At 43.0% G+C, this 12,533-nt stretch overlaps 1 protein-coding gene across 1 annotated transcript in view; it reads left to right on the top strand.

Moving 5' to 3' along the window:
* Window positions 1-12,533, top strand: part of LOC136864208 (uncharacterized) — a 644,576-nt gene that overhangs the window by 188,003 nt on the left and 444,040 nt on the right. The window contains exon 6 of the mRNA XM_067140905.2: window positions 8,744-8,935. Coding sequence (XP_066997006.2) covers window positions 8,744-8,935 — 192 coding nt within the window. The remainder of the gene's footprint in view (window positions 1-8,743; window positions 8,936-12,533) is intronic.

Genomic DNA, 12,533 nt, shown 5'->3' with positions numbered 1-12,533 from the left:
ATTCACACTACGTTAACAACAAAATCACGAAAGGAAAATACGAACGCAGCTAAATGGCCATTATAAAAAAAACGAAATATTTGCCGCGCACATTATGTATTACATTTACGTTAGGTGAAATTTACAGTAAAGCAGGTCACGGCCCGAATTAAATAAAACACATGACTATGGAGTGACTTGGGTTGATTACATTACGAAAATGAATCGACGCAAACTACGTTCTCTATGTCCTAATCCCATTTGGGATTCGCTCGTGAAAAACGTCTTAAATACCTGCGGTAGTAAGTTAATCACACTAGTATTTGATTCAACATTTACATATGCACAACATTAATAACTGATACAAAATCATTAATCAAGGCTAGTCCAAGGCTTGTCTTTACTTATCTCTAACACAGACTCGAAAGTAGGGTCCGCCGTGCGCAAATTGAATAGCACAGAAGCCAACACCAATCTTTAGCTTTCGAGCTAATTTGGAACAAAATTACACAACCCAGACATCACTGACCCACACATCGAAGAAATAAAATAAAATACAAACACCAGACACATAAATCGAACACTAAAACAGCATAAGAAAACCCAGATAACGTCTGAAAAAACATATGCAAATAAGATGAGTCATCTGGGAACCTGTAATAAAACACATAAATATATATATACACGTCTTCTTGACATGGTTTATTGGGATCAAATCAATAAATATAGGCGCAGGGTTGTGTCTCCAAGTAACACGTGGGGGCGTGTCTCCGACGTCACTCTCTTTGTACCCCGAACAACTGTGACCTAGAGAAGCGTCTCCCTGGCTGGCAATTTAATGCAGGTTTACGGGAGCGAGCAAGCTAATCTCTGCGGACGACTTTCACAAGATCACGGGACTGGCCGGTTCATTCATCTACACTCGACAGGGGGCTAACGATACAATGCTTCACTTTCACTACCTCGAGACCTGCCCTTTCTTCTCATATCTTCGCAGTTAAACCACTGCTAACATTTCATAAAATAAACCGCGGTCCCAATTCTCTATAACACTCCGTTTCACGTCGATAAGGCCTTAAGTCTCTTTCATTTGAATGTACGCAGCGCCATTCATAACTCTAACAAGGGAACATCCACAATGGTGAAGTCGCCGATCGCGATGAAACTTAGCAAACACATTGAGGTACATGTAAAAACAATGTCAGCATCAATTTTAGGCGCCAACATTCATTAGCGCGTTAACTAAGGGGCCTAAAAGTTGTGACATTTCAAGTTCCGCGCGATCAGCGATGAATACCTGCTGGCCAATGCTAAGCCGGCACACACATTTCCCGTCTGGAGACACACCCTCTGCACCGCCTTTTACCCTCCAAGTGGTTTTCCCCGGCACGTTCCCCTCCCTTCTCCTCGCGCTTGCCGGCTGCTTGGCTGTGGAACGAGACCGGCGCTATATTTTGCTTCTTTACGTACTATAATTATTGAAATCCTTTAAATCACGTTCCGTTTCACACATAATGATAATAAATAACCTAAACGTATTTACTCATATTTTATGCAAATGTTATATTTTCATTCCTGCTTATTCCGGTGGGTTGTCAATTCGTGGGTACAACCCCGAGTTAAGCACCATCGGGCGTGGACACACGTGGTATAAGGTACCGCGTCCGACCTAGGCTTAAATCATTATTTACGTCTGAAACACCTTGAAGCTGTCGGTAATGTCATTTAGAGTGGACATACATATGAAATTTATTAAAATAAATCACCCACCTTGAAACAACGTTAAATATCCTTTTATTTAAAGAAATTACGTGCCCGGGTAGAGGATCTCAATGAATGTAATGAGATGTTGTACCTCGGGATATCAAAATATGGTTACAGGTCCAGACCTTCTTTTCATGTCCACTCCCCTACCCCCATTTTGTGTACGCTATCAGTTGTGTCATAACGAAACGAAATCGCGAACAACAGCAATTATAAACTCCGAGTTAGAAACTGCTGGTATTTCCCGTATTACGTACTCTGGTATAAGGAATCTAGATAGAATGTTTTTATTTGTGCTTGTATTGAACGATGTATTTATGTTTTGCAGTGAAAGGCACAACACATTTCAATTGCAGCCATGGTTGTCGAACATAAATCAATTAAATGCATAGACAACTTTGATATGAGTATGACATGGAATGATTGACGTAATAAGCAAAGTCTTTAAAAAGAAATAAAGATGTGCATTTATATATGCAGTAGATATACCGTAATCACAGGCAGAGCTGTAGTCCTACTTACTCGTACTTTTGCGCTATAGCTGACAGAGGTCTATGTATTCAACAAGTAGCCATATTAAAGTATCACACTACAGTCTTCTGGGTACAATGGCAGTTACATACGTACAAGTGTACATGGCTATTGTACGAACTGGTACAACAATGTAAACTGCCTATACAATGTGGAAATTCCAAGGAAGAGCTGTGTGGAAGGCTGATAGCGTACGCAGTGTACCACAGGTTCTGTTCGACAGCTAAGCAGACGGCAGCGCGGGGAGAGGGAAACGAGTGGTGCTGAACCAGGCGGGGCGGAGGGGAGGAGGAGCAGAGGTGTGGCACAAAGCAGTGTTCCGGCTAAGCATTGGTCAGGAGGAATTCATCGCTGTTCGCGCGGAACTTGAAATGTCGCAACTTTTAGGCCCCTTAGTTAACGCGCTAATGAATGTTGGCGCCTAAAATTGATGCTGGCATTGTTTTTACATGTACCTCAATGTGTTTGCTAAGTTTCATCGCGATCGGCGACTTCACCATTGTGGATGTTCCCTTGTAAGACAAATTCAGGCCATTCACTTGGCAGTACTCGGGTTCATATTTCTCATCTGGTCTTAAATATGGGCACATCTAGACTTCTCTAAATAACGCAGTCTTCCAATGCTCCCCTTTAATTATTTATATCTATATCCAGGCTCCTCGAGCCTTCTTCTAACCGCCCTGTGGTTCGAAACCACCTTATAATTTTGTGCACATCTGGCTTCATAAACATTAGATCCGTAGTTCGTTCTTCTCGTATGACCTGCCTTTATTGCATAACAATGAGACTCTAACTAGGCAACGTCGAGAATCTCCTTGGTCTCTGCTAAATAATTACGCCTGAAAAACCCATGCATTATCAAAAAATCTGCATTGCTGCTATGAATATATTATCCCATACGAATACTAATGGCGTGCAGCCTATAAAGACAATGACCATATCTCTCATCTCTTATTACACACAAACAGGAATATACTGAAAAAGAAATATACACACTCCTATATATACCCTATTAATCCCTTATTCCCATCTAACTAACTTTAAATGATAAAAAGAAAAACTCGAACATGCAGATAGCTCTGGACAACATGTACTTTATGTGAAATAAGACTCAAATCAGTGCCAAACTGGCAGACATTTAACATTAAACCCTTTATTTACAAATGATCTTTACTAGGGTGAAACTACTACCCCAGAAATGCTTAAAATTTGGACATGTAGAACTTAGCTTGTGTCGATCTCAGCATCCGTGGCGATCGATCACATGGCCGCAAGCGTCACAACGGCTTAGGCCATCATCATGGCAAACTCCAGGATGCTAGTAGTTACTCCGTCGATCCTCGGTGATGTCTCCATTGTCCTGGGTATGTTGAACTCTTGCAATACAGATGGTGTTAGGTATCTTCTCTTCACCGCTAGTAGTACACGTGTACAAAGATTCCGCCCTTAATGCTTGGCCGTCAATTTCCTACATCCTATGTACGAATTTTAGTTCGATTCGCGCACCATAAAATTAAGGACTCGACGTCCGGGCACAATCAGTTCTTGTCGCGGCAATATAGCGATACACATACTGACATCACGCGACCACGAAAGGCGAATAGGATGTAGGTTTATAGAAATTCACTGAAGTTAATTAGTCTGCGTGGTTTTATGCGTTGATAATTGATACCGTTCATACCGTCTTTCGGTGAGTTAGATAACTTATGCGCCAACCCGCATCTTGGCGTTACCTTAATAATCGCCACGGGTAGAGGTTACTACTTTAATTCAATTAAACTGATATCACTCCCGAATCAGAATAGTTTACACAGCACAGGGAATGTGCATACAAATCACAGAAAAAATAATACTTCTCAAATATAGCAACTGGCTTAATTCAAATATCACCAGAATAAACCATTTTTAGCAAAATAGGGGGTCGGTTAGCGAACAAGTCATATTGACTCACAGCACAGGAATGAGTAAGCTCTCCCCTCTCCTCGTTCTTAAAGACTCACTCACTTCCATTTGAAGCTGGGGAGTCCCCCTGAGTGAATAGGATGTAGGTTCAGCCGATACTTGAGTTTAAACATCAAGCCGTTGAGAGTGCAAAATCTTTAAATCAACTGCAAGTAATCAACATTTCCACGTACAGGCATTGGTAAAATCACGTCTGTCACTCTGACATATCCGAACTGTGGAATATGGGCGCGATGACGGATTCCTCTCGTAATATCTTACTGGTTCAGTCCTACAGTTTACAAAGTTGGTTGTCCTGATATCGTTATTCGGTGGCTCCCAGGCACCTCATACTTCTCCTACCAGCCTGTGATTGGCTAAGTTCGAACTCGCGGAACAACGAGCGATGCAGCCTCTCTCTCCAGTGACTTCGTTCAAATTTGAAAGAATCGTAGATAAGAGCTAGGTACCGGCTTGTCTATTACTTTAGCGCGGCCCAGTATCCAACCATCTTCTGACTCCCTCACAACACTATGTTATGAAATAAGCCCACAGTGTTATGTAATATCAAAATTATGTTAATAACAGTATTATTTGCTTTGCGTCCCACTGACTACTTTTACGGTTTGCGGAAACGCCGAGGTGCCGGAATTCATTCCCGCAGGAGTTCTTTAAGTGCCAGTAAATCTACTTACACGAGGCTGACGTATTTGAGCACCTTCAAATACCACCGGACTGAGCCAGGATCGAACCTGCCAAGTTGGGGTCAGAAGGCCAGCGCCTCAACCGTCTGAGTCACTCAGCCCGGCTCAAAATTATGTACCTGAAGCATATAACGATATGGTTCAATATGTCCAGAAACAGTTACCCGTTGAGATATGAGCCATTTTTTGTGTTGCGTATTTACACTTCAGACAATGGACGTCATCCTACCAGCTACTTCTAATGAACACATGACTGTCACAGAATGGACGTCACACTACCAGCTACTTCTAATGAACACATGACTGTCACACAATGGACGACATCCTATCAGCTACATGTAATGAACGCATGACTGTCACGCAATGGACGTCATCCTACCAGCTACTTCTAATGAACACGTGACTGTCACAAAATGGACGTCGTCCTACCAGCTACATCTAATGAACACATGACTTTCACACAGTGGGCGTCATCCTACCAGCTACTTCTAGTGAACACATGGCTGTCACACAATGGACGTCATCCTACCAGCTACTTCTGATGAATACATGACTGTCACACAGTAGACGTCATTCTACCAGCTACTTCTAATAAAGACGTGACTGTCACACACGTTGCACAGAACACGCTCTGTGCAAAGAGCCATCAACACTACCAACCAGGAACTGTAATGATGTCGGCAGGTCCGTCCGCGGATACCATCTGCACGTTATAGGAGATGCTCCACATGGTTACCACGCACTTGTACACGTGATTTGGCTTTTCTTCGCAAGGAATCCCGAACGCGTCCAATCACGCCTGGCTGCTCGCGGATGTGGGCACACACTCCTGTAACATCTGTACATTGTCGATGGGTGTGGCATACACCAATGTCCTTAAATGTACCAATAGCCAGAAATCCAATGGATTGAGGTCCGTCGATCGGGGAGGCCATGTTACTGGACCTCTTCGACCAATCCATCGACCAGGAAACGTTTGGTTTAGGTATTGTCGCACGATGCATAGAAAATGGGGTGGTGCCCCGTCATGCATAAACCATATGTGTAGGCGTTCTAGAAGCCCAACGTCCTCCAAAAGTACGGGTAATTCATCGCGCAGGAATCGACGATACACAGCACATGTTAATCTATTCGGTAAAATGCATGCCCCTGTTAGTCACTCACAATTCCTGCCCACACGTAGAAACTAAAACGATACTGAAGATTCGACTCGCTGACAGCTCGAGGATTAGCATCCGCCCACACGTGCGTGTTGTGGTAATTTAAATTGCCATTTCTGGTGAATACTGCCTCATCCGTAAATAAAATGCAAGTTGGAAATTTCGGATCGTCCGCCCTCTGGCGTATAAACCATTGACAGGATTGTGTTCTGGCAGGGTGGTCAGGAGGCCGAGGAGCTTGCACACTTGGACATGGTATGGATACAGTAACTACTCATGTAGAACAAACCACGCAAGAGCATGGCTGATACCTTCAGCAGCTGGAGTTCTGCGTACACTTGCTTGAGGATCACGTTCCACGTGTTGTAACACCCGTTCGTCCATTTCCGGCGTGCGAACGGTGCGTGGTCTACCGCGATCCGTTGTCCTGGCAGCAAGTGAACACGTTTCTGCAAGTCGCTGGAATACCTATGGAATGTTGTGGCGTGGATGTCGTTGAGAGTACATAATACAGGTGTGTCGTCCACTTCCGTTGGCTAATCCATAGCCAAAGAGCATGTCTGACATTTCTCTCGAGGAATACCCCATCTCACTGTTTACGTCATCCACACAGCATGGGGCCACTAGTCTGGTTTGTGTACAGCACTACACTGCCAGCACAACCGCATACAATGACGGAACATCAGACTCGTGCAAAGACCTAGAACGGGAAGACGCATACACCACCGAACACATCGGTCCTTCACGCGGGTACAATGGCGCATATCTCAACAGGTATTTGTTTCTGGGCATAGGTTTAAAGGGACATTTCTTCTCGTTTCGACCGATCACAACCCCTGTTACAATATCAGACACCTTTATTTAAACACTCTGTATAAAATAACACTATCTAAAATACATCCAACAGATGAAATATCTCAATACCAAGGAAATACAGCACATTTTATTCACTTCACAACACACGCAAAGCAACCTTCTAGCCATTAGAGCTGTGTACTTCGAAAGAGAAATCAGCTTTCCACATTAAATAGTTAGAGGAACCTACTGATTCTTGACTCTTTAGAGTTTCAGCTTATGTTTTAACCAGGGGCGTAACGAATGTAATATGGGCCCGCCTGCAAAAATAAAACTTCGCGCCCCCTTAAATAAAATATGAAACCTAAGAATAACTTAATATAAATTTAATTACAGCGGGTAGAATGGATTATTCATTATGTTAAGATTATGGAAATAATGTTAAATAGGTTTTATTTGACTGCCTCCACCGTTTAACGGCTAAGCTGCTGAACTGCCAACCATGAACCACTGAGATGTCCGTACGTAACTTAAATTGGCTTCATTTTTCAGTAACTACAGAACTATGCTCTGTAGCCGATGCCGAAGTCACGATTAGAACACACACACAAAAAAAGAATTACGAACGAAATAAAATGAAACACTGTTCAATTAAAGTTTGGAAAATATCAACATGTAGGGCCTACAACTGATAAGCCTATTATTTACTTCGCGCAAAGAGAGCTCGTTCAAAACTGAGTTGCCTGATTATTACCACATACATTTTTTACTGACGTTATACACTGTTGTCGAATAAATGTGTGACAAAAGTTAAATATTCTGCAAAATTTCTGCATAATACGATCTCAGGTGCACTACACACCTAACTAAACTATGACATTTTGGTATCAATTTTTATTGCATGAATTAATTTTAAATAATTTGGTGCAGGTTTTTTTGTGAGGGACGTGTCGTGGTGTTGCCAGAGGTGGTAAGAGCTGTTATGTGTCATACTCGAAACAATAAACTGCTGCTAGATTCAACCAAGGGGCAATTCCTCTACGCACAAATTGTAAGAAAACCTGACTATTTCGACCGTTCCTACAAAACCCTGTCTAGCAGTTCCGCGACGATTCCAGTACTTCGTCACCTAAGATATAAATACAAGGCCGCCGCGAACGAGTAGTTTTTGTATTGGAGTGTGGCCTGGGTGTTCTACCAGAGTCATTATCTGAGTGTCTTCGTGTTCGAGTACGGAGTACTGTGTGTCTACTGCCCTGAAGTACTCAGCACTATGTGTGTACCAACGTGAGTCAGTGTGCGGACAATTGGTGTGAGTTGAATTGGAACAGCGTTAATTGTCGTAGTTGTGAGGAATATTGTAGTGCTGGTTACCAGTGTTGAGTTATTGCTGTTTTGTAACCGCTGATTAGTTGGCAGTGTTAAGTAGTTCACTGTTGTATGCAGACCCCACGTGAATTGACTCTGTTGACTGTGTGAGTGACCTGCTTTCTCTGGAGTCGAGCAGAGAAACAGTCGTTTTGCGTTGCGTTGGTCAGCAACCCTGTGTTCGAGCCTGCCTGCGTACAGCTGTTGGACTGTGTAAAGTGACTGAGGGTGTGGAGGAAATGAAGGGTGAAGCTTGTCAATAAGGATTACAGCCTATGCAGGTAAAAACTGCACAGCTGGAGTCCTGCTGTGAGAGACTTGTAAATAGACAGCAATTAGTGGAGTGTGGTCACTGATGTTTGAATATAAGAGTGCGTGTATGTCTGTACTAATTATGTCATCCTAGAATTAAAATAGGTCGATAAAACAGACAGTGTTTTATTCGTAAAAATATGTAATGTACACATAAGGGATTTAATTCAGGTTAATTTCTTTCTGCAGGCAATTTGAGACAAAGGAGCGCCAGTTTCGCAATCAGCTAATGAATTTGGGAACCGTGTTACCTCTGCTTCAGCTTCATTTACTTCTGTGTTCATCATTCTCAGCTTCAGCGAACAAGTACCAGTTTCTGGAATTGGCCTACCCTATGATGGATCGCTTGGCTGCGGTCTCACAACTTAACCAGCCTCTGAGGTGAGTTCTTCGTATATTATTTTCATAACAACTTGAAATATTATGTACAGTAAAGTATTGTCGAAGAGGACGTGTGTATGTTACGACACTGGTGTTCAATTTTGCCAGATTGATCTGTATTTGTAATACTATTGCACGTTAAAAATTGACATGCCGTGGGAGGCACAGCATCAGGAGTGTCCTTTCTTCAATATATTTTATATTGCATGTTTACTTTTTTTATTATATGAAGGCTATCTGGTAACATTATCACTGTATTAAATGTGGAAATACAAAAATTAGTTAATGAAAGGCTTGTAGAGGACTGAAGACTCATTTTCATTAATGGAATCGCAACTCCTCATCCAACAGGAGTTACGTAGAGGCCATGCTTTCCTGCACTGTTATACTAGAGTTCAGCACAACGGACGATTTCCAACTGTTCAATGTGTTTATATCCATAACTGATGTATCTTGAGTAGGTAAATGAATTGACAATATTATGTAGATCGTTACAATGAAACGTAAGCATGAAAGAGTATATACATTCGTTCTATATATTCGTAAATTATGAGACCAATACTACTGGTGACTTCCTCCAAGGAAATTACAGCTGACATACAATAGTAGGCCTATATACTCATTTCACTCCCTAACGCTATTAATTTGAAATATATCGTCCTGTGTTCAACTCCCAGCTGGGTCCGAGAATTTTTAACTTCCATTGGCTAATTACAATGGCTTGGGGCTGGGTATTTGTGTGTCGTATTCATTGTAGGAACTAAACATTACAGCACTTTTAATTTATTTTGTACTTCTATTAAGTACACTGGAAACTACTATATATAGCATTATCTAGTTCATAACAGTGCCCAGGGAGTACACAAGCCAACTCAGTATCAAAGAGTACATTACTTATGTGTACCCCACCCCCAGCCCGCCTCAGTCATTATCGAAAACTTCCAAATACGGAGCTGGGATGTGTACTTTTCTTCCAAGACGAGTTCGGAACAGGAAGTTGTTGCTGGGACTGCTGGTTGCCTTCCACTGGATTATCATATATAGCCACTATTGGAGCTGGTACTGGTCGTCGATTACTGTAATGTTCTCCTTGCAGTGAGGTTTGAAGTCTGGCAAGTTTGAAGTTATCAAGTGAGATGTTGACATCCTTACCCTTGATCTCTGGTGATCTCTGCAGCACTAGATATGGGCCATCATACGGTTTTCGAAGTGCTGATTTAACTCTGTCAGCTTGCACGAATACATGGTTGGATTGTTGAAGATTCTTATGAACGAACTGTGTGCATCTTTTGCTGTGTGACTGGGTGAGTTGGCCGTGCGGTTAGGGCGTACAGCTGTGAGCTTGCATCCGGGAGGTAGTAGTTCGAGCCCTACTGTCACCCTGAAGATGAATGCCCGTGGTTTTCCATTTTCATATCAGGCAAATGCTGGGGCTGTACCTTAATTAAGGCCGCGGCCATTTCCTACCCATTCCCAGGCCATTTCTCCCCCATCGTTGCCATAACACTGGCGTAACCAAGGGGGGCGCAGCGGGACCGGGCCCCCGCAAAATGTTTCCTAAAACTAAAGCGAGGATCAGCCGTTGTTTTACGTACGGTACGAACAACTTAAAAACATACGCCGAAATGTTAAATTAACGTAGTGATAATGAATCTACTAGCAAGGCTCAATAGGGCCATACATAATTCTCCATATTTGTACTGCTTGAATGAAAGGAAAACACTTAGGATTATGATGCGTGGGGATATTTCCCTGTAGAGGCCTCAGTATTGGGAATGTAACGGTGTGTTGACAAATGTCAAGACATGAGGAAATGGGCAATTAGCAAGCGATTACTCAGTAGGGGGTCGGAACGTGGTCACCGAGATAACGGGGGCCACGGCCAGAAACAATTGTAAGCTTACAACATCGTGTCAGCTTTTGCACATCGGTTCCCGGAAACAACAATGGCCTAGGGATCCTCGGGTTGTACTGTGGTTGGGAGATGTGCTTTGTTTAAGTTACAGCGTTGGGATGACTGTGACAGGATTGTGAGCTGCACTTAGTTCCTCATTTTGTGCCATATAAGTAACTTTCTTGAAGAGGGACCGTTTTGTCACTGAGAAGCCAAAACTATGAGCATCCTCGGTAGGTTATGAAAACAATTTTTTAAAAATTGTAACGGAAGCCAGACAATAGCAGATGCTTGCCTAAGTTCGATAGGTAGGCCTATATATTTTGTCAAATGCCCGAGAACTGATTGGAAACTCAAATGGCACCATCAAAACTATTTTGTAATTGGCGGGCGTGATAACTCAGTTACAGTGGTTCTATCTTCTCATCAGGACGGCCCAGGCTTGAATCGCAGTCGATGCATGAAACATTTTTAAAATGGGAAGTCACGTTCTATTAATACGGATTCTACTTAACACACTGGATCCCGTCCCTTGCCTTTCTTTATACTTTTGAGCCATAACCGCAACATTTATTGTAGTGTATTTTGAGTATCCAACCATTCTTCGGGTATACCTTGTACTAAAATGGTGAGTGGATACATTGGCGTACCCACAAAATAATTTCAGTGGGTGGGATGTAAGTCCAGGCCAGTAGCGTGGAAAAAACTTTTCCTTGGAAGGGGTTGTGGGAAGATTTTTTAAATTTTTATTTAGAATTTGCTTTACGTCACACCGTAGGTCTTACGGCGACGATGGGAAAGGAATGGGCTAAGAGTGGAAAGGAAGCGGCCGTGGCCTTAAGGCACAGCCCCAGCATTTGCCTGGTGTGAAAATGGGAAACAACGGAAAACCATCTTTAGGACTGCCGACATTGGGGTTTGAAACCACTATCTCCTGGATGCAAGCACACAGCTGTGCGCCCTAACCGCACGGCCAACTCGCCCGGTGGATATGAAAAGAAAGCCGGTCCTACCGAGTGCGGTGACGGGTCTTCAGTAGATATTGATGGTTTTGATTGTTACATGTACAATCATACCTTCTGTACTCTTAACATAAACCGGCTGCATTATTGAAACTGTTCGTAAAATTGGCAATATCGTTCTTCGTTCGTGAGGAAGTAGGATCTTCACTTAATTTGTCTTATTATAAAAAGGAACCACTTGGGTACTACACGCCGTGAAGGTTACTACCTTCCAGGTCGTAGATATTTCGATTACGGGAGACTCAAAGCCAACTCTACTGCACCCAAAAACAAAGGCTGTATCTTCCCCATCTCATGTCTTTCTTAACTGTCAGTGCCGGGAAACGAATGCAGGATGCCTTAAGTCAAATTCTAAAATAAGGAGACCTAAAAGTAACCAGCCGGCCCCGCGGTGTAGGGGAAGCGTGCCTACCCCTTACCGGAAGCCCCGGGATCGATTCCCGGCCAGGTCAGGGATTTTTACCTGGATCTGAGGGCTGGTTCAATGTACACTCAACCCATGTGTCTATAATTGAGTAGATATCTGACGGTGAGATGGCGACCCTGGTCTAGATATCCAAGAATAACGGCGGAGAATATTCGTCGTGCTGACCACACGACACCTCGTAATCTAATGGCTTCCGGGCTGAACAGTGGTCGCTTGGTAGGCAATGGCCTTTCAGGGCTGTTACGCCATGGAGTT

The sequence above is a fragment of the Anabrus simplex genome, chromosome 2, assembly GCF_040414725.1.
Source record: "Anabrus simplex isolate iqAnaSimp1 chromosome 2, ASM4041472v1, whole genome shotgun sequence".
Lineage (NCBI taxonomy): Eukaryota > Metazoa > Arthropoda > Insecta > Orthoptera > Tettigoniidae > Anabrus > Anabrus simplex.
The sequence above is the reverse complement of the archived record's forward strand: the minus strand, read 5'-3'. Positions and strand labels throughout refer to the sequence as shown.